Below are 24,070 nucleotides of genomic sequence, written 5' to 3' on the forward strand. Positions count from 1 at the left end.
ACTATAATAAACGGCGTATGCCGTCCAAAAACAAGTCATGAGCCTGCTCTTCCAACGAAGCTGAGAATGTCTGTGGAAGAAGGCAATAAGGAAGAAAGCAAAGTGGTCGAAGAAAAAGAAGAACAAGAAAGTAGTGATGAAGAAGAGGATGATTATTTTGACGAAGAAAATGAATCTGATTCGAGCGATGACCATTCTGATGCTGAAAATTAAAATTTACAAGTTCAATTTATAAATTGCTAACGAGTTTTGTTATTTTTTTCTTTGAAGTTGAAGAAAATATAATTGGTTGGTTTAAAGATGAGAAAAGTTCTTAGAGTATTTTTTGACGTCAATTCTTTTCAAGCAGATAATTTACTTATCCTCACAAATAGAGTCATAGCTCGAGATACGTTCATTTTCAGGCCATAGTTGTGAATCGATTCTTGATCAGCGAAAGATTTCCGTTCCAACGATATATAATAAGCCGTGTTTTTCGAACATCGCCCTTAACGTCAATTTTTTACGGGGCCAATTTCCCAATTTGGGCCCTAAAAAATTTTGCCAGGCCTTAGCAGCGGACCCCCCTCGCGAAAATGTCTTCAAATACATCCAACTTTCGAATGGAATTCATGTGGTTGCGTCCTAAAAAAGTTGTCGCGGATCCTAAGGTTTGGCCCTCTACTATTACTTATTCTAGCTAGATCTAAAAAAATGAAGTTAAAAGGACGTAGCGGTAAAACAAGATAAATGGGAACGTTGGCCGCTAAGTATGGAGCTGACCGTCAAAGTCAAAGTGTGAATGCAAACACCAGACAAATATGAAACGTACTTGTCCGAACTTGCCACTGTCTGTCGCATGTACCACTATATTCATCTTTCGTTTGTTTTGTGGTGCTTCTTGACCATCGGTGTAAGCCATCATAATGTTGGAACGGTGATTTTCATCCAAAGTTTCCTCAACTTGGTGCAAAGTCATAAATTCTTCGTCACTTTTGTCATTCTTCTGAAACAACAAAATTAACTATGATGAATATGAAGAAAAATGACGTCTTTCCATCAAAACCCAGATTTAAACTTGTCCATCAATGTTAGATGGAGGTTAAAAAAAAGTTTTTGCAATCATTCTTTGTCGCAAAATGATGTTGTTATTTTTAGTAAATTTTCATATTTCTTGCCAATTTCTTCATGATAATATCCTTAAGGGCTATCTTATAATAAGAAACTTGTAACACTTTTTATCTCTAACTCCAAATAGATAGAATGCAAGCACTAAAAGTCAAGTAAGAGAATTAATGCTCTTAGCATACAAAGAAAGTATAACAACAAAAACTTTACGATTTTTTGTAATATCGAGAACAAGAGTTCCATAAAAAGAAAACTTTTTTTCAAGAAACTCCCTGACAGAAGAAACACATGTAGGAAATGATGTATTCATTACGTTTTCCGCTGGTCGTGAAATTGAATTGAAAACAAGTTATACTATCCATACAATAATAGTAAAAAGCGGGTTTTGAAGCAATAAATAATTTTCAAAAAAAAATCTTTGTAAAAAGCTACCACACAAGCATACCGATGACGGGAAAATAATATTTAGCCCTTTCAATAAAAATATGACGATTTCATCGCAATATTGAAGGGAAGCAAAAATGCATCGAACATAAGTAACCACTGAAACCAATCATCAGAACACTTTGCTAGTTATAACACACAAACTTTCAGAGATTTCTTTTCATATCGGCCAATCAATTTTTAAATCTACTAGCTGTGGAGAAGTATGAGAGAGGCGTAGACAAAGCCAAGATCCAGCCTATCCAGCCTCCCTTTTGACGTTCAACTTGTAAGGGAAAGATACATACAGATACACGCTTTTTATAGAACGCGACGTGAAAAACCTTTCGGCAGACGTATAGGGAGGCCATCTCACACAGTTGGATCGCTGTTATAACATCATTTTCTTTTATAATAAAGACTTCCTCTTGCTAGCACCGAAATATTTCAAATTTCACTATATAGAGATCCCTGCGACAAAATTTAATACCTCTTTGCATCAGAATACCGATACGTTACCAAGCTTAAAAGCTCGCTGTGACCAGCAACTATTAAAGGACACAGGACACATCCCTGTAATTTCAATCAATTTTTTAACTTTCCGAAACTTAAACTCCAGTAAAAGGGAGGGGTAAACCAACGATAGAAAGAAATGTTAAATTCTTCTAGATGTGTCAGAATATAATTACATACGTCTCGTTCCCAGACCTCATATATTTAAACGCGTTATCAGAAAAATCTTGTTGAAACAATAACAGTCTTTGTTGAATGAGGTTTGAATTGACAGAAAATGTTACCACCTTTTAACAGAAAGAAAAATTTTGATGTCTGCAAAATATCACAACTCGATCTCAATAACAGCTTAGAGAAGTCAATCCAATTGGCATATGTAACAAATCGTTCCTTTGTACGCTATAAATGGATTACCCAATACAAATGTCTCTTTTTCTGATCATCACCAAAATATCGTTTTGATTTATTACCCTGGGTAAAAGGTCGTCGTCGCATTGAATGTTCATCTGCTTATAAAGTATTAAAACTAAAAGTAGCAAAATCTCCAAGAAAGATGTGGTATGGATTAATAAAACTGGACATTTTGTAACTCATTCTTCTAAAGGTTATGTGTCGGAATTTCTACCTTTATGGGCCTCTTCTTAAAGGCTCAGACCATAGTCAAAAGATTGGTTATATGAGCATTTGAAGATAAAACTTGTGTTTTGAAGCTCCTTATAAGTTGTTTGTTAATTTATACTGTCAAGAGTAATTAGCAATTTCACTAAAAAATGATGTTATGAACCTTAAAAAGACTTTAATAAAATTTTATATTACCCTCTTTACAAAAAGTGTTTAGTTTTAATGGGTAATTAATCTTTTTGTTTCTATTTTTTTTGATTGTCTGCAAAAGATTGAACTATCTAAAAATTTTCGGAAATTTTTCTAAATTGATGTATCAAAAGTTACGACTCTTTTTGTACGAAAAATTGGGATGAAAAATTGGGATGAAAAATTGGTTAAAAGCCACTATTTTCAAGATTTTGAGACAAAAAAGCTTTTTAGAAAAATTTATTTTTATTTTATTTTAATAAAATCTATTTCTTTCTTTCCGAAAATCTATTGTTAGTTTGGTTAAAGATACACTATCTAGCGCAAAAAATATTTTCAAAATGTTTTTTTTCGCCGAAAATAAGGTCCTCAAAGTTGAAATACTTGTCTTCGCAAATGTCTTCATTTTCTTCTTCATCGAATTTATTCAATGCAATTTTTGAATTTTCATATTCAGGAATAGTTGGCCTAACAGAAACTGTATAACATGCCAAATTTTTGTTGGTTACATCAGTCAGAAAAACACATTTTATTTTATACACGACAATTATGAAAAATTCGCTATGGTCAGAGCCCTCTTAAGGTACAAAAACCTTCTTTTTGAAAACATCTCTCTCAAGGTTATTTTTGATCAATAATATCTCTCTAAGGGTCACTTGTTTGCAAAAGCTTAAAATCTCTCTAAGGATTGATTTTCGGAGTGCTCTACAATACCTGACATTCTATAAACACACCTTTTTATTTAAATGAAAAGAAGGCAAGCCAACTACTCCTCTTTATGTAGAGCTTCATTTTAGGCAAATGCCACGTCCAGAAGGGTGTTCACCAAGCACTTTCTTACCACCGTTAATCGGTTGTAAAAACTCAATTTCAGAGTTCAAACTCAATTTTGCGAAATAGAAAAGTTAAAAGTTAAATGATGTAAAGTAGAGAAATGACGATACAAAAACGAAGGAAAGAGACTCAACTAAGGTAAGGATCCTTACACCATTCACATCAGAATCCTCCAAAATATTTCAAATAAAGGTTATTTTCTCATAATCAAGTTTGAATTTTGAGGCTAAGATGCTTAAGGACGTTTAGAGGACAAAAATCTTATTCGTTGCCCAACCATGGTGGCCGACATTTAATAACGCTCCATTTAAAGTTAATTTTTCAGGCCAAAACGGTGGTAAGGAAAAGTGCTTGGAAAATAACCTGCTACGTAAAATATACATTGTCTACATTGATCCCTTTTTGTCTAGAACTCAGCGCATTCAGTTCCAATAATCGTTCCAAAAACCAATGTAGTGAGAATGCAGAAACGGTTGGAAAAAGATGTCCCCTCTCGCGATTTCCATTCCCGTCAGAAAAAAAACTAGAAACTTTGAAATACGATATTTCCAACAACCATCGAGCGAGACCATCTTTTCTTTTGCTAGAGGTGCGAATGAGACATGAGCTTTTGATGAAATTCTGTAACATTCCGTTTGACATCATAAAATCCACATTTCATCAAATTGAAAAGAGTTTCAAACAACTGATTCAATTTAATGCTTGAAAGTTTCCAAAAGGTTAAAAGTAATAATACAAGGTAGAAAAGAAAGAAAAAGTAATAAATGAACGAAATGAGATGAAAGGAGATCGAGTTGAGGGATTTAGGTGCGTGAGCTGTGGTTTGCAAATCTCTCGTTACCTTTTGTAAACAACTGACCGCAACTGTTCTCACAAAGACATAGACACAAATCAACGAAGCTAAATCGATTCGATAAGTCTCCTCTCTCTTACAAAACCAACCTTCCTCAACAAAGGATTACATTTTTCAAGTAGGTGATGTTTACGTTTTCAAGCTTAATCCTTTTCACGCGAAAAACGAACGTTTGACCAATCCACCTTGCTTACAACAAACTTAGAAAATAAAGTCAAAAGTTCCACCCTTGATTGTTATGCATGCTTACTCTCGGGTACCTAATAGCCGGGGGGTTTGGAATAAGCGGGGGGGGGGGGGGGTTGGAATAAAAATGTCCTGGGTGGAAAACTTTTGAAAAGGAGGCTAGAATACAGCAGAATTAGGACAAAAGAGGGAACTTTCAAAAACATTTTCCCAAAAATTAATAAGCGGGGGGGGGGGGGGGAGTTGGAATAAGAATGTCCTTGGTGGAAAATTTTCGAAAATTAATAAGCGGGGGGGGCAGCTATGAGGTACCCGAGAGTAGAAAGTGAAAACTCCTTCACTTCCTGTAATACAAGGAAGAAGTGTCGCTTGCTTTACACGAGATTTTCCCTTTAAATTTTCCCATATCAAGGTCTGAATCTGGGAGAGATTGATTGCATCACATAAAATCACTCAATTTTTCCAGTCTTAAAAAGGTGGACGTTTTACCTAGGAGCACGGTCCGCCACCCTGTTTTTTTTTTGCAGCGCCACAATTACGGTGTGATTGCAATCAATAAATTAACGAGTTAGCATGACTGATATCGTTGTGAAAATAATCAAAAACTGCTTTGACCGAATCTCCCTCAATTCAAAACATCAGAAACACAATAGTACCTTCTTTTGTATCTGACCTTTTTCTTTTTTCCAAAGGACTTACCTATCTTACTTGACTTTTTCAAAAATGCTTTTTATATCCCCCATCATATCAATGGATTGAAAGTAACCTTGACAAAGTGTTTGATATATTTTGACAATAAGAGTGTGTGACATGAAAAGTGAAATTGAATAGAAACAACAAGTGTTTTTCAAATGTTTGCTCAATTTTTGTCAATCCCTTCTGTTGGACAGTTTGACAGAGAAACATACTTATATTTTGTACAGGATAAAATAAACAAATAACCCTTAAAACGAACAACTGCCAGGTGTCAAAAAGTCACTTTGTTTTTATAACGGAATAAAGTCATGTGAGAAATAATGAAGCATTTCTAGGTCAAATAAATCACCAATCAAACTCAAAGCCTAAGCAACCACAACTTTCCAATGTTACTTCCGAATAAATCTCGAAGTCTGAAAAATTACTCATCGTCTTGGTTTATAACCAACACTTGTATCCTGTACCCAAACATTTTTAATATGGAGAGAAAGTTTCTTTCTGATCTTCTATCTTTCCTTAAAAGCCATACCATCTTCTTAACAAGAATACAACAACCGACGTATATTAGTAAAGGGAAAATCGAAGAAAATATTTTTTTGTTATGAAATCTCCGAGGAGGTACACATACGGACACGAGATTTGTTTGAGTTTGTTTTCTTTACTACGTTTGGATCATGTCGTGACTTTCTGCCAAACTTCTTGAAGCACGCGCACCCCTAAAGGAAGAGCGCCGTTAAAGTATTATGACAAACTATGACGTCATGTTTCGGTTCGATATTTCATATGACAGAAAGGTCAAACAATAACAAAGGTTGGGGAGGCATCGAAAACAAACAAAGTTCAAACAGAGTCCATATTAAATATTTCATCAAAAACTAACCACCTCATCACGTAAAGATATAAGGCGCATTCTCAGTTGGCGACGCACTGTGCTATTTTAACATTTTTCGTTCATCTGACGTTATTGAGACGTTACGGATGCTAGATAGCGTTATTTTGGTGTTCTGAACCGGTCGGGTTATCCCTGGGGCTGAGTCTGTTCTATAATGACTTTAATACCGCCAATATCTCTCAAAATGTCAAAAACTCTATAAATTATCTATTTTGAGATTACATGCGGGAAACTGTGGTACCTTATCGGCCCTTTTTACGCCGGCCCTTATTGGTGTTATTTTTGGGCTCGTGGCGTAATAAGGGCCAGTGTTAAAAAAGCCGGCGTAAAGGATTTTAGGCATGATTAAAGGATGAAAACTATCCATTTTTTACTCTATATCCAAAACATCACGAGAATCAATGATTTTCGCGGGGCCGCCGTTATATTAGGGCCGGCGTAAAAAGGGCCGATAAGGTAATTAAAGAGACAGCAATGGTAATGATGATGTCATAAACAAACAATCGAGCGCATGAACAAGTTGCTTCAGAAATAAGGAGTGTCTAAAAAGATATTCTTAGCCGGCGTGTCATGACAAATCTGGTCATGAAAAGATATCAAAGAAATCTATTTGCTTCAGATGTATTTTAAGGGCAATGCAAGTCAAACATTCCAAGAATTACTAAAGGAAAATATAAAACATTAAGCCCCTTTTTTGGGCATTTTAGTTGAGAATTCCTTCATTTCAATATTGAAGCCTGAAAATCTTAAAAAAGAACGTGAGAAATTGAAAGGCCGGGGATGCGAGTGTGTGAAGAAAGAGTGTGATCAAAGTACATTTAGCAGTGGACCAACTCCAAACCTTTTTAACAGAATAAAAAGCGGATCAACAATTATTTATTAGTCAAACTTGTTATGTCAATATCAGGAATAAAAGCCGAAGTGTCATTCCAACTTTCGTTTTCCAAGGTATTGTTGATCAACAAAATTCGAAAGTTTACGAAAAATGAAATCAAAGAAAGATCCATTCCTTATTTCTTTATTACTTTATGTTCATAAATCTTTGAAGACGTAATGTGATAAATAGCTCACCTTTTTGAAGTTTTTCTCGCCACACCATATGCTGTGAGAGACCCCTCTGTTTACTTCAAATCATTCGAAATAGAGAAAAAATAGAAAACATCCCCTTAAATGGAAGGTATCAACGAGGGGTCTGGGAAAATTTCCAACAAGAAAGATGATGTGTTTTTCCCATCTTGTGCAAGAGTAACAAAATAGCTGTGAAATCTGGTGGAAAGCGAAATCAAAGTAAATACATTGGGAAAGTTTGAAACTAACAGGTCAGCTAACCTTCGAAATTTGGAATATCATATCGCTCCGTGGGACAATAGAATATTTTGAATTCGTAAAAAAGGCAATATCTTAGCTCGCAATATGCCCCCTTAAAATGGCTAGTCCTGCACATAGATTTATAAAGCCCTAAGGGCTAGATGTCGTGCTTTAAGCTATCGCAGGCAAAAAAAAGTGAATATTGTAAAAAACAAAATAGCTGCTATTGTTTTCGAAAACCCACGAGGCTTCTGATTGGTAAAGCGCTGAAATTATATTGTTATGTCACGTGACTTAGGTAGGATTTCCTACTTAACCACGGCACACTTTTCAGCAAAAGTACGCCATTTAGCCCATCAGGTTTTACAAATCTATGGTCCTGCAGCTTCATTCTTCAAAATTAATTTACTTAACAAAATTCCTATAACAATGGACCCATTATCTCACATCAAGCAAATCTCAAAATATATTCCCAGGACTCCTGAAATTGACGAGACTACCAGTATCGATGTCAAAGAAATGAACAAGCTGTCAATCATAGAAATCAACACATATCTGTTCCAGTTAAAGAAGTTTAGTTACATCTCATCCTGATAAAAAGATCTCTTTCACACTTCAAATGCACTAATCAAGTCGGTTTCCTGTGTCAAAAAGATTAATTCGGACTTCCATGTCACTTTGCGTGACGTCGTTTATAAAATGTGAAACGTCCAGAAGTTGCATGTATTTCGGGACGAGATGAAGGAATTCTATTTCCTGAACCTTTCAAATGATCCCCAAATGATGTATTAGTCTAAAATAAAGTAATAGAAAGACAAAACTTGAGCGCACATAGTAGCATAGATTTTATTCTCAGCTCAAAATTTTTAGAAGCAACGAAGATAATTGTAAAGTGATGGAATTTTTACCAAAGGTATTAATTAATACGACGAAATATTACGAGAGTCGAGAACATCTCAAGAACAAAACCTAAATTTCGTTGGCCCTGAAATATAAATTTTTATGCTCTTTTCTACCGACAAAGTCACCGGCTGTAAAAAGCTTTTAGATTTGTCGGCAGAAAATGACGTGACCCAATTACCTGCAATCAAGCACAATAATAGATATTTTCCAAACTGAGTTTTGCAGAGAAGTGCAGTAGGTACAGCACCTAAACTACACATCAAATATTCAATCAAAGAACTTTTCTCAACAACCAAAATATTGAATTTAAAACCAGCTCACTAAAATTTACTCTTAAAATTTCTTGAAAAAAGATTAAAGTTTAACCATGTAGATTTAGCGTCTGTTATCTATTTTCATTAATAGTATACCAATTACGTTTAGAGTAGGCCTTTTGAATAAGTGTGAAATGTTTGCCATTGATTGCCAATATTTTCACGCCTTTTCGAAAGAACAAATTTGACCACGTGTTTCATCAATACAATATTTAATTATTTAGAGAAGGGGAACTCGAAAACTGATACAAAGTGAATAAATTATGTTTAAATTAGATTTGAAATAAGCGCCAGTTATAAGCGCATTAAGGACAATTAGCACTGAAAGAATATTTACTTTACTACTCAATATATCTCAAAAATTCCCCAACCATACATATGGTATCAGGATCGTTTCAAAAAGTAGTTTCAAGATATTGCGTTTTCTCGTATTCTCTCAGTTGGAGCACTGAATAAAAACTCTACAAAGGTTTCGAACCAACCAAAAAGATTCACAGAAAGAGTTCAGAAGCACAAAAGGTTGAGATCAATCTACAGGTTTTGTTATAAGAACATCCTTCGGATGTTCTTGGTTGAGTATTTTTGTCCATTTTCCAAAGAAATCAGGTGTTTTAGAGCCCGCAAAGCCTTAAAATGTTCTTAATTTGTTCTTAATATTTTGGTCATCGAAGTCTTATGTTCTTATATTGTTTGTTCTTATAAAAAAACGTGTCATAATACGAAATTAATATTTACCAAGCGATGCCTCCTTAAATCCATACAGTATGTGGCCCCCAAAACGGCGATCAAATTTGAAATTTCTCTCAAATCTAGAGGAAAAGAGATTTTACACAAATATTTGCTGCATTAAAACCTTTAACATCTCTACTTTATTTCCTGGAAGTTCTTTTTCAAAATTTTCAAAATCAAAAATATTTTTCAATCGCTTAAAGATAGGTAGCTTTTTTCTAATGGTCCCCAAAACGGAGGTTTGAAATTTTAGCGATTTCTCGAGATATCTTTGAGATATGAATACAAAATTTTTACAGTATACCCCTGGTTGTCAAAATGCAGGTTTTGGGCCCCCAAAACGGAGGTGTAGTTAAAATCAAATTATTAAGCCCAGTGGTAATGGGGGGAAAAACTATGAACATATTTGTGTTTTCCCTTAAATTTTCGACCCAATGGATGTAAAATTTATGATTTTTATGAAATAATTCAAGATTTTCGATATTGCAAAGTCAAACTGAAAAATTAGAAATTTTCAAAATGACAATTTTGATTTAACAACGTCTTAATTAAGTTTTTGAAAACAAATCTCTTTTGAAAATAGTTCTATTCATGTATGGAATAAGTTGTGAAAATTTTAGAAAATAAGCTTAACTGAAACTGAAAATATTAAGCTTTAAAGATATTTTTCTCCTATATTTTGCAAAAAAATGACAGAATTTGCCGTTTTTGCTGATTCAGCGAAAAATTTTATGTATAATGTTAATTTTTTGTTATAAACTATTAACTCAAGGTGATGGGAATGGAATTCCAAGATTTTTTGCTTTTTCTCATATTTAGAATTTTCGGTTTTATCAATGCTGATTCTAGGGCTCCAAAATACTGGTTGACCTTCAAGATGCTATATCTTTTACCCAGCCTCTAAAGTCACAGATGTATTTGCATTTTCGGAACGGCATTAGGTGTAGAAAGTTTCCTATACCCCGTTTTCATAACTTATTTTCAATATCCAAGGAGCTAGAGTGAGTTATATGCAATTTTTATCTAATTTTGGCGTTAAAATATTTCCTTTAGACGCAAATATGTTATTTTGAATCTGTATCAAACCGGCAAAAACATGCTCATTTTTAAGTATAACCATCATTCTTTCAAAATAAACAAAAATCGTTTAATTCTGATAAATCTACAAGTCAGAATCTTTATTTTAATGAAAACCTCCGTTTTGGGGGCCGTCTCCGTTTTGGGGGCCACATACTGTAAGGATTAGAAAACTTCAGCTTTTGAGCTTTCCACGAACTGAATTTGAATAACATTCACACTTTTTTATAAGAATACTGTAGTGTTTTTCATTTTATCATCTTATCACCTTAAAATATCCTTACGGTAGTCTTCCTGGTTGTTAGCATATTCTTAATGTTAAGCCAATACTACTTTCTTTAAAAAAATGTGATATATTTAAGGTCCCCCAGCAGTTTGCGTGAATGCGTGAAAATTGAAAAAAAAAATGCGTGAATGCGTGAATTGAAAAAACTTGCGTGAACGTGAAAATCCACATTCTGATTGCGTGAATGCGTGAATCTGGGTTATTTTGTGCGTGAATACGTGAATCTTCCCTTTTTTAACCGATTATGTGCATTTTCCCAAAAAATTTTCCGTTATTGCGTGAAACTCGAGGAAAATTTGCGTGAATGCGTGAATTTCGAAAACAAATTGCATGATTGCGTTAATTGAGGGTCCGCTGGGGGGGGGGGCTCATTTAAGATAAATAGAAATGGCAAAGAGACCAGGAATGGGGGAAAATGGACTCACCTAGCCCCTTGCATTCAGATTGTCTGAATCCTCATGCGAGGAAGATAGCCGCAAGTTTACATATTTCAACCTTCGACTCAAAAAGATAATAAGTATACTTTTGTCGTGCATCGATATCTTTTATAAGCCGTACATTAATTTGATTCTTTTCTACTGGAAAAACCAGCTTTATAGCTTTTTTCACCACTGATGATAGTGTAACTACCAAACGGAGGAGTGTTGTTATTGCTTATTTTGGGAAAAGCAATGCTCTCCCCCTTTAAAATGGTGCATGATATTGCATGAAAATCCCCACGTTCACCAATAAAATACTTGACCGAAAAATCGAGTAGAATTTTAAAACAGTTATGATACGCTGATCGAAAATTAATTCGACTAAATTGATATAAATACTGTTGTTAAGAACACACAATTGTCCGAGATAAGCAAAAAGTTAAAACTATGCAATAAACAGCAAAAAAATATCTTTAAAAAAATGTTAGAGGTCATTACATTTTCTAATTTCAAGTCACTTCATTTCAGTCTGTGGTACACGCTTTTTTAATAAGAATAGTGTTTTTTCAATTCACCATGAATTTTCTTAACTTTTTGAGAAAATATTGTTACGGTATTCTTAGGTTTGGATCCAAACCTAGCCCAAATCTAATGTAATAAATTCCTCAATCAATAATTGTGCCCTCAAAATGGCCCTCAAAGGCCTCAAAGTTCTATTGTAAAGCTCATTTAGGATAGTGGGCAATAAAATCTGAAAATCGACTTTCTAAAAACATGGTCATATTGCATACCAAGATGGAGATTTAGAAAAACATTAGTAACATACGTCAAAAATGAATTGAATAAAGATTTTGTCCCTTCAAAGCCGTTTTTTGACAAAACAAAACAGGCGCAATTTTGCATTATGACATTATGGGCATGAAATTCTGAAAAATACGAATATTGTTTTGGGAATGAATTTCTAGCAAGTATTTGATCAAGTGACTCACCACCTGAATTGCAATTTCACAGTTTCAGTAAGTTGTGAGCAAGGGGTCAATATGTTTGTAGGTTTTAAGGAGTAGTGTAGGTTTTAAGGTGTAATTTGATTTTAACGTACAGTTTAGAAAGTACCATTTAGGTACTAATGATCTAATTGTAGCATTAGTAACTTTGCAGTGAATTACTGTTCAAAATTTGTGACCAAAGGGACTATTTTATAAAAAGTTATTCAAGAAAACTATTATGTAGGTTTTAAGGGGTAAATACACGCTTTTTTTTATAAGAATGGTGTAATTCCATTTCATCATGGATATTCTTAACTTTTTTGGGAAAATCATCCTAAAATATTCTTACAGCATTCTTAGGTTAGGATCCTAATTCAGACTAGACTTAACATTTAGTACATACGTCTCAAAATTCCATGATGATGATATTCTTAGCATATTCTTAATTTTTTCATCATGGACATTCTTATAAAGTGTATTCTGATAAAAAAAAAGCGTGTAGCTAAAATTGCATTTTTTCACAAAGCAATAAAATTTTTCTTAGCAGCTTAAAAAAAACCATACCCAGGGAAGACATTCATAGGTAGCCTAGACTCACCAGGAAAAGGGGTATCCACTGGTATTCTTCATTTTTTGGCCAATCTTATCATATTCTTATAATTTATATTCTTATAAAGAAATATATACGCGTATACGTCTTCTGTTACTTGAAGATAAGGTCCCTCTTAAAATGAGAAATGGTGGAAGTTTATGGAAATACAGTATATAAAAGAACTGGTTGTTAATCAAACAGAAAATATTCTTACCACTGAATTATTTGATGTTCGTTTTCCCTCGTCTTTCTTTTCTTTTGCCATCTTCATCAAAAGATTTTTCGTCATCCGTGATCCAGAAAATTTATCAATGAAATTGCTGATGATGGTGACAAAGCTTTTGTGATGGAATTCATTCTTCCTGATAACAGCACTCCATCTTTATATGTTTTTCTAGCTTTTTTATTTGCTGAAAATAAAGAGACAATTATATTTCGTAGATATGCAGTCAGTTGAATTTCTTTTAGTTGTCCCTTGTGTGTGTAATTTATGAGGTCGAATAATTTCGGTCTAAGAACTATCTCAGCCTCAGATTGAAAAAAATGGTTAAGTTTTCGTCCCCTTTTTTAAGTCAATAAGTGAATAATGCAAGTAAATTAAAAACATTGAAGAACAACAAAGCCTGAGATTACAAAAAATAGCCGCTTTTAGCCAAAACTAAAAACTATTGCATAAAAATAACCTTAACCTAAATATAACTTTTCTTTCTTTATCATATCATACTCTTTGAAATCTACACAAAAAAAAGAAGAAGAAGCACATTTTCTGAATATCCTATTCTTTTGTTTCGCATATTTGGCTGTGCAGAACAAGCCTTTTGCAACAAACAATTCACGGTGCAGACAATTCACAGTGTGTTTCCAATGCTTTTATTTGTAAATATTCCCTTTATCCAAAGAAAAATGTTATTCAAGAAAATTTTAGAAATATTTCATTGAGATTGAATGATTTTAAATAACAGCTTGTGAAGAAATCATCAAGAAAGTTATTTGGAAATTGAACACAAAACAAAAAACCGTTAAACAAGGCTGTGGATTTTCTACTCAACTGCAAAGATATATTCAAAGAAAAATCAGCTCAACTTCGACTAATCTAACCTCAAACTAACTTTGTACAGGTATATCATGTCCTCAACAGTATAAACAAGCTAATCACACCAACAAATTTCAAGGATCACTCAAGATAAGATAATAATCTTTAACATCATGGGCGCCATTTTGATTTCATGCGAGTGTGAGCGGCTAAGTGCTCATAGCAATAAATATCTAATGTTGCATCACTTCTGTTTTGTTTACAAAAGTTTGGAATGTTCCATTGACCAGCATACAAAAGAAACATCCCCAACACTTTTTAAACGGAAAAACATTTTAGCAAACTTTTCGCTTTAAGCGCGTTTTAGAGGACGCTGGATTCTCAAGCCAAGAGCATGAGCAAAGACAATTATTTGAGAAAACCTAATACCATAGTACTCCCTCCCTAAAATCTAAAGTTTTAAGAAGCAATTTCTTTAGCAAAGATTATAGTTATTTCACATAGTTTAAATATAACACCTAAGATTCAGAATGCTGGGGCAGCATCAAGCTGAAACAGGGTTTCTGGCCAGTGCTGTACTGAAAGTCTTGCTCGTCAATACCCTTCCTTTTTTTAATTGAGTAAAATAGATATTTTTGAGAACGAAAATACCAAATTTGATATTTTTTTAGGATAAAAACTAAGATGAAGATAAAAATGGTAAAAAAAATAACTTGTTGAAGGAGATTCTTCTTTTCACGAAAGACGTAGGTACACGCTTTTTTTATAAGAATGTCTATGAAGAAAATGGCCAAAAAAATAAGAATATGGTAAGAATATCACCATCATGGGATTTAGCAACTGAACCTAAGAATGCCATTTTTAATGCATTTTAACCTGTAGAATGTCAATTTCGATCTTAACCTAAGAATATTGTAAGAATATTTTTGGATGATTTTCGCCAAAAAGTTAAGAATATCCATGATGTAATGAAAAAACACCATTCTTATAAAAAAAAAGCGTCAGTATCTAGAATGTTACTTGAGAATTTATGGTTGAATTAATATGAGTCTGCTAAACCCACCCACTTTTAGAAAAAAATTGTAAAATAATTTTTTTTTGAATCCAAACAAGTTTCCCATTCAATTTATCAGTATGGACCTTAAGATTTCAGGAAATGTAAATGTGAGAGCTTAATCATTTCAGCTTTGTCTTGAAATTTTCTCTGGAATAATAACAATTGAAAATTTGGCCAAAAATACTATGTTACAAATTGGTAAATTAGTGGAACAATAAATCCTATTCATACTTCTAATAAATATTATATGAGCCAACAAACATCCCAGTTGAAGGGAAAATAAAAATTTTCTTGGTAAATCAATTATTTCTAAATATTTTTGACCCATTTCCTGAAAAATTCCAAAAAAACTCAAACTTTACCACTTAAAGTTTGCTCTAGCTGTAAGAAAACTTAAGCTTTACTTACATATCATTTTTGGTTCAACTACAGGCATAATTTAGGAATCAGACTTGCTTGCCACCAATATCATGATCATTACAAAAAATAGGTTCGACAAGATTCATAAAAACCCATGAACTTATCAAGAAAATTAATGTTTCAGCACAATTTTCAATAGGCGTTCTCCTTATCTTATCTTTATCAAAGAGCAAGCAACTTATAACAACCCTTGATACTATCAAACATTATAGTACTGGTGGATAATGCTTAGTAATATTGAATAACACATAAAGTTGCTCAAATTTCTATGCCTTGTTTTTTCATAAAAAGGGGATAATTTATATGATTTTAGTTGAAATTAAAATTGGAAAAAATATACTATAAAGTAGAAAAATGTTTCTAATCGTGAAAGAATGATATAAAAATTAAATTGAATTGAAATTTATGTTTCAAATAAAATACGTATAACATAACAACAACAACGTAGAACTATGAAAACATTCTTAATTTTTTTTGGTGAAAAGAAATCTTTTTAAAACACTTTTGGTGTACTATTCGTTTTTAAGTGAAACCTGACTTCAATTTTTTTTACAAAAACAGTAAAATTACATGAAGAAAGAGCTTTGTTGCGGACATAACTCACTGTCATAACGCAAAAATTTTAACAAACTTTTTAAAGTAGAAACTGAACCTCAAAGTGGAACAACACATGAACTGGAAACAAACATTAAAAATATACACTAATGTACACTAATAAAAATATTTCCAACCTCTTCCAAGCTTTGTAAGTTTAGGGACTATTCCATCGTTACTATATACTTCAATATAAAATACTGCATCTAACTCCAAGTCTTGATGTTTTCGGATGCCAAATGGTAAGTTTAGGTATCTTACCTCGGATTGACCATTTTCAATCTTTTTTTTTTTGCCAAGAAATACCTCCCTTTCATAAAGAACTTTTACCCACTCGATGACTTTTACACTGTCCAAATCTAACACTCTTAATAACTCTGCAGCTCTGTTCGACTCTGAAAATAGATTAAGAGCTTTGGACATACCCAATTTTTCAATTTTACACCAACTTAAATGGCAGTTTCTGCATTTTAAAAAGATTAATGTATAACTTTTTTTATATGTCCTGTTAAAACTACCTTTTTAGAATTAAAAAAATCGAAAAATTGAAATGAAAAAATTAAATGAAGAAGAAAACGAAGAGTTTTTCGAAGAAGAGTATTTCACCTTTCAAAGCCCTAATCTCGGTAAAAATCAAACATTTTGGAATTTTTTTTGATTCAGGTGATGTATCTATTTAGTATCTAACAAGTGATACTTTTATGGACCTACCTGGTTATGCATTTAATAACACATATATAATTGATATGTAATAATAATAATAATAATAAAATTTTACAATCTAATCCCTATATAAGGATGGATTGGCTGTAGGGCTACCAAAGACACTGGACGATTATTGTCTGTGTTGTTGGGAACCCTAGAGCAATCTCACACCCTCTCATTTAATGATCTATTACAAAATACATCAATTGAAACATCTTTATCAGAAACAACTTGGTCTAACAGTGTCTTGGAAGGTCGACCACGTTTACGATTTGTGTCATCGTTAAACATTTATTGTTTCAACGACCGTTCGTTAGGCATTCTTATTACATGTGCCACATAGCTCGCTTGTTGACTTTTGATAAAGTCAGTGACGTCACGAGTTCCAAAAAGTGCATGCAAATTCTCATTCGTGATGACTAGTCGATAGTCATTGTTTTCTCTGTCAATTTGTTTAAACCCATTGCATATCATTCTTCTCAAGAATGTTCTGTATGTGATGTCTAGTCTGTTTAGTTGATTCGTAGTTAGACACCAATTTTGACAGGCGTAGGTAAGACGGCTACGCACAAAACAGTTCAGAAATGAAATGCGTGTTCTCAAGTTGATATGGAAATTTTGCAAGAGGTTTGATAGTTCTGCAAATTTTTGACAAGCGAGTTGGATTCGTTGATTTATTTCACTGTCTCCTGTACTAGGCTCGCAGCAATTAATGTAAGCTCCAAGGTATCGAAATATGGAGACATTTTTGAGGTCGACACCTCTCAGGGTTGCAATCGATGTTGGAATTTCGTCAACATTCAGTATCATTGTTTCTGTTTTGGAGTTATTTATTGCAAGTCCAAAACAGGTGAAGATTTCGTCTAAGAGTTGGATGCTTTTTTGAAGACCTTCAAGTGATAGAAGGTACAGCACTAAATCATCGGCATATCCTGACCATGGAATTTCTGACGTCCCCCAAGATCGTTGGTTCCTGTCTCTCATTTCAGCCCTTTGTTTTCGAGAAACGGCTCTCGTGTTCAAACCATATTTATGGTTGAAGAATTTAATTTCTTCAATCTGTCGACTATTTTCAAGAAAAACCCTCATTACGAAATCAATGTACAGGTTGAAAAGGTTAGGGCTTTCTGGTCCTCCTTGACGAACACCGCTTATTGTTTCAAACGTTGCTTCCTCAAAATTTAAAGAAGTGTTTTCATACAGTTTCTCAAGGATGTCAATCAGGAGTGAGCTTTGATCATCTTTGAAACGAAGTTTAATTGAATCAAACATTCATTTGCGCGGGATGTGATCGAAAGCTGCCGAGAGGTCGACAAACACAAGGTAGAGTGGCTGCAGTTTTCGATTGGAGATCTGTTGTATACGTTTGATGTTGTAAATCCCATCTGTTGTTCCCCGGTTCTGTCTGAATCCGTTTTGCTCGTCTGTCAATTGTGCCTCGTACCAAGGCTGGAGTCTACTCAAAATAATGTTCACGATCAATTTACATATACTTGAACCTATGCTCAAGCCACTATACTTTGAGGGGTCTTTCTTTGACCCTTTTCCTTTCCACAATGTTTTCAATCGGGAATTTCCCCAGGCAGTAGGAATGTCGAAGTTTTCCCATACGTTTGTAGTCATTTGATGAATAGCATCGAGAAGGATTGGACATTCACATTTCTTTAATAATTCTGAATCAATGTCATTGTTTGCTTTCTTGTTTCTAAGTTTATGTAAGTGTTCAGTAATTTCATCAATAGTGGGAGGTTCATTGTTAATAGTGATCGTCGATGAAATTTTACGAAGTGATTCAACAAAATCTGGTACGTTATCAAGTTCATTGGGTCTCATGTTATCATTATTTGGATTGAAATGGAGTTTGAAATGTTTTAACAGTTTTTCAGGAGGACATGAAGAGTTGCTACTCGAGGTATTTAAAGTCGTAGTTTGTCTTTTAGCAGTGGTGAATAATTTGTCAAGTTCTCTTGTTGCAGCAAGTACGTCAAGTTTCTCAGCTTCGGCCTTGAAGTGTTCATTTCTGAGTTGCCTGGATCGTTTTCGAATTTGTTTACGAAGTTTTTGCAAATCTTTTGGATTAGCATTCTTTTTGAAGAGTTCATCTTTTTTACAATAAAGTTCTCTTAATTTTAATGCACGTGAGCATAACCGTTAAACAATCATTCAGAACACAAATAGTGACGAACTATTAAAATCAGTTGTTTGTTTCTTACAAAAAAAAATCGTTTGAAAACCAAAATTTCATACTCTTGAAATATTTTTTTTTATTCATGACTTCGTAAGCAAAAGAACATGTATCTCATCTCAAAATTCAGTAATTTGGCTAAATACATTGATGTATGCTTATCAATAGTTATTCTTACAGATAAACATGCGTTTTTTGAGCTGAAAAATTATTTTTACAAAAATCTGCTTGAGCCATCTTTTATCTACTTTCATGCAAAAAATCAGTAAAAAACAATGATCCAGTAATTCACAAAGTCCAAAAAACCTTTTTTTAAGCCGTTTTTAGCTGAATTTACCCAAAAAAGTTTTTCCCAAAAATTGAGCTCCGTCACATTCGAGGGGTTATAGTTATGCATCTTTGTGCAAAAAATCATAAAGAATAAAACAGCCAATCTCGAGAAAAGCTAATACCTAAGTAATTTATAATGTGCTTATAAAAAAAATTCGAATTTGGCCAGTTTTTCTATGAAAACACGCCAAGCAACCAAAATTTCATGTCTAAACACACATATTCTTCAAAAGTAAGCCCTCGTGAGCAAAAAAAAACATCTATCTCATAAAAAATATCGAGTAATTTGACTAAGAACATCCGGATGTATGCTTATTAATAGTGATTCTTATAGATAAACATGCGTTTTTTGAGCCAATAAAATTTTTTTGCTAAAATCTGCTTGAGCCATCTTTTACCTATGATGGTACCCTACTTTCATACAAAAAATCGGAAAAATTTAAAGATCCAATTTTTCACAAAGTCCAAAAAACCCGTTTTTTAGCCGTTTTTTGTCCCAAATTTGCCCAATATATTTTTTTTTCGAAAATCGGGCTCCGTCGCATTTTGGCCACCACCATTTTGCACCTTTATACCAAAAATCAAAAGATTCCTATGATTCAATCCTGAGAAAAGTTGGTAACAGACGAACGAACGAACGGACGAACGAACACAGGTTAATTTATAGGACCTCTACCCCACCGGGATAATTCAACAATTTCGGAGAATTTTTGAGGAAGTATCGTTTTATTAAGGTCCATGTCACACTTATTCATTTTTTCAAAAGTTCTTAAACATGTCAAAGAAGCGAAAACATAAGGTTTTATCTTCAAATTCTGAAATTGATTTTTCACTATGACCAGAGCCCTTAAATGGTTATTAATGTTTTTTTCATTCTAAATAGTTATAGGTACAAGCATCAGAGAAGACAGAAGAGATAAAGAGTTTTACTTTACATTAGTTATAGAGAAATTTTAATTTAGATTTTTCTTTTATTTACAGAAAAAAAACAGCTTTTAAAGATTTTAAATTTCTGAAAGTGGGTGCTCTTCTAGAACATTTCTGGCTGTATTGGCCAGTGAGAAATTAGAAGACATTCAGTTTCTGCTAGTAATTATTGTCTCATTAACCTTAAGGTTAGCTGTTTCGATGCATTCCTGATCTGCACTTTCACTTTCTTTTCCTTCTGGTCTTGGAACCACTGACCTTTATATACCCTTTATATAAAGGTCAGTGCTTGGAACCTGTTTGCCTGTAAAGATTGAAAATGTTTTAGTAAAAATTCCCCCTAGCTGTAAAAGAAAATGCTGAAAGCCCTTCTCAAACATGGTAATGACATACTACTTTTTTGTTTAAAACAAATCAATGCTATAGATAAAATAAAAGTTTAATCAGGAGCATACTTTTCTTTTTCTTTGGCATTATTTCTGGTTCTGCAGACTTTAAACTCCTCTTTTTTGTCTTGGTCTTTGTGAAAACTAAACAGTTTTTTATTGTTAAGGAAAGTTAAAATCTTTCATGTAATGTCAAACAAATTTCCCTTTGATTGTTTCAAGGTCGTCCCTGATTGGGCAGTCGATATTGTTAACCACGTGAAATGTTCGAATCGAAACCACTTCATCAGCCCTTTTTTCAATTTGGTAATGCCTACTTTTGATACATTTTTGTCACCAAAATCCTTGATGTCTGATGCTGTTTTTGAGTTATTGGTATATCTAAAAACATGAGTTTTCAGCTCTAAAGAGTGTGACTTATAAAAATATGTTCTAAACAAAATTACAGCGTGATCGGCCGCACTGGCCACCCCATTAAAAAATTCTTCCAAAAATAGCCCATTTTCCCGCCCCACTAGACAAATCACTCACCCACTGGTACATGATGTTGTTAAAAATTGAACCCATTGAAAATGATAAAAAAGTTCACAAATAGCTCGCTCGAAATCTCCGGATTTTAACATACACCAGTAGATCTTTTCTTTCAAAAAATCACCCAACTAGAATCTTCTTCTACCCCCATAATCCATTATTTAAAGGTGTATTCGCTGGCTATGAAAATGTATTACTTCATTATGCTGCCTGTATCAAGAGATTTACACCAACATAGATTAGATTGGAAACTAACAAGAGTATAAGCTAAAGAAATACCAAAGGCAAATTTTCGAAAGTTTGAATTTTGCCATCCCCTTTTAAAAGTGGAATAACTTTGTAATAGTCATGCAAACGAAGCTACAATCAGGGACAAAATACTTGGCACAAAAGGGAAATTCACCGGGGTGTTTTAAAACCACACACGATTTGTAAGTGCTCTAAAGTAGGTTCGAAGGGTACAGTTTTAACTCTGAGTTTTAACGCTAGACTTAAGACTTAGGGCCTTAAGATCTGAGGATCCAAAAGTTCAAAAATGGTCCAGTAGGGCTTGAAATATAGCCTAGAAACCAATAAATCCCTCCCAGATCGAAATACTCGATGAAATCAAGTTGAAGGCCTAAAAATTGACATTCTTGCTCGAATTTCAATTTTCGAAAAATTGTAAATTAGCCAAAAGTGCCAATATATTATGATACTGATTGTAGCACGAAAAATTATTTTTTCTCTGGCTGAAAAACTGCTAATTCTGAGGTGTAAAAAGCGAAGGGCGCCGTAATTAGTTATCAGAGGCGCCTTTTTTTACCCCCTTGTCTTTTGGCACCCCTAAAAAAATTGGCCACTGGGGGGGGGGAGAGCAGTTGAATATTACCTAGGGTTAACCTAATCAGGAACGATCAGTATTCATAGTACAAAAAATAAATATTAAGAAAAAACAACATCAGCCATGTACAGGATTTATTTACAACAACAAAGGTGAGAGTTACCTTGATCAAGTTCAGAATCCCAAGACAATACTACCATGAAAATTGAAAGCTTAAAAATAAGAATAAAACGACCTACTACTGATTAATACTTAATTTGTTAGGCCTTGATTAGACGTTAAAGTAAAAATCGTTGTAATTAGTCAAGAATATTACCACAGGTGTAAATTGGGTTTGGGGTATGAGGCCCAGCATGGTCTGGCAGAATTGAGGATGTCTCGTCATAAGAGAGGTATATTTCTCGTAAATTTTTCCTTTAATTAGTTTTGCAGGTTGACATGAGTCAAGTTTTTAAATATAAAGTTCAAAATTTGAAACAAATAAATGACCGCTCTGGATCATTAATAACTCTGGATAATTTCTAATAACCCCTCAGATTGTGAAGGTTCTGTTTAAATTAACTCAGGATTAATGCGAATTGGGGCAGACCCAAGTATGAGACTATGAAAAACTATGCAAACATATGCAAGATAAAGTTAATGGTGAAACTTGCTTACATCACATCAAAGTTAAAACTTGTAGAAAAGGGTTATAAACTGCTTCTTTCGCAAACTAAAATTAATTATATCTTCTCATCTCTAACCCTATATTTAAATACTGAGTTTTTATAGGCGGTTCAGGACTAGGACGGGCTTTTCCTGTACCACCCCTTAACTTTTGATCTACAATCATGGTCAAAATCTATTGAGAATTTAGCTTATTTCCTCGTTTTTCAAAATTTGGAGTTCAGGCGAGAAAGTTGCTTTAGGGCAAGTTGATAAATTTATTCAAGTATTTCAATTCGGGAAGGGTTTATAGACTTCCAGGCTATATTCTGAGCCCTATTGGACCATTCTTGAACTTTTGGATCCTTAGATCCTAAGCTCCTAAGTCTTAAGACTCGGAGTTAAAACTCTGCCCTTACAACCTAATTTAGAGCACTTCCAAATCGTTTGTGGTTATATAAGATTCCGTAGGAATTTGCCTTTTCTTCTCAAATATTACGACCATGATTATAGTTGGTCTTTTTGGATGAAACTCAGTACACAAGATCCTAATCATATAAGGTAGCTTTTGACAAAAAAATATTTTGATGATGTCACTCATTATGCCCAAAGTGAGAAAAATTTCTTTCTTCTTCTAAATAGCTATTGTATTTTAACCAACAAATGCTATAGAAAAAAGTTCCCTGAGTTTAAAATGTTTAGTTTATCTTTAATATTCAATAAATTATGTTTGATGACGATTTATTTGACATAAAAAATAAACAAGTCTTGGAAGTGTGTCAATTTTCATTACACTTACTGTCAGAAATGTCATCATGCTAAAGGTGTGAAAATGTTAGTTGTAAAAAAATTTTGAAGCCTAATAAAAATTAAGAACTTACAGAAAATTGCATGTCAAAAGCTCTTTTATTCCAGGAGTTATTAACATTAGTTTTTACTACCGAACAGAAAAAGCCCCCCCCCCCCTAGTACAAATAGAGCTAAAGAAGCCAAGACAGAACAATTATATGATCTTATCATCTCGCGAAGTTCTTTGTGAGAGCCTAGCTGTACACAGGGACCAAGAATATCTCCAGCAGTATATTGTCTCAGTTCAGGAAATTTGGTAGATCCGTGGCACTGGGAAATTCATCAACTTTTGCATTGTTGTAAAACGCTGCAATGTTATCAAATTTTACAGCTTTTCCGCTGTCAAATTTGACAATGCTTGCCTTTGAAATTAAAACAGGGTTGTAGGGTGACAAATGGTAGCTGGGACTGCAAAAAATACTGTTTTAAAATGGTACCCTAGGAGTGAACAGCAAAATAGAATCTGAAGTTGATCAAATTGCTGCACGAACACACGTCTAAACAGTGGGTCTTCGGTTTTAAATGTTTGTTTTGCTATTAAATGGAAAGAAATTTAGTTCGAATGGTGACAGAAAAGATCCTCATCATTCCTTGACTTTTGAAAGCAAGTATCAAGTATCAAATAAGGTCAATCAATGAGAGGCTTTTGCAAGTTGC

At 33.6% G+C, this 24,070-nt stretch overlaps 1 protein-coding gene across 2 annotated transcripts in view; it reads right to left on the reverse strand.

The window, feature by feature from the left end:
• The window catches only part of LOC136798280 (solute carrier organic anion transporter family member 4A1-like), a 36,737-nt gene extending 23,403 nt beyond the window's left edge, over positions 1-13,334 (reverse strand). The window contains exons 1-2 of one of the 2 annotated variants that reach the window (XM_067054863.1): positions 13,143-13,334; positions 812-985 (exon numbers count right to left, since the gene is read on the reverse strand). In XM_067054863.1, coding sequence (XP_066910964.1) covers positions 812-985; positions 13,143-13,217 — 249 coding nt within the window. In that variant the 5' untranslated portion in view covers positions 13,218-13,334. Of the gene's footprint in view, positions 1-811; positions 986-7,385; positions 7,445-13,142 lie in introns of those variants that run through there. The other variant, XM_067054864.1, reaches the window with a different exon arrangement.
• Positions 13,335-24,070: the final 10,736 nt, after the last annotated feature.

The sequence above is a fragment of the Clytia hemisphaerica genome, unplaced genomic scaffold, assembly GCF_902728285.1.
Source record: "Clytia hemisphaerica strain Z4C2 unplaced genomic scaffold, Clytia hemisphaerica genome assembly, whole genome shotgun sequence".
In the NCBI taxonomy this organism is placed as follows: Eukaryota; Metazoa; Cnidaria; class Hydrozoa; order Leptothecata; family Clytiidae; genus Clytia; species Clytia hemisphaerica.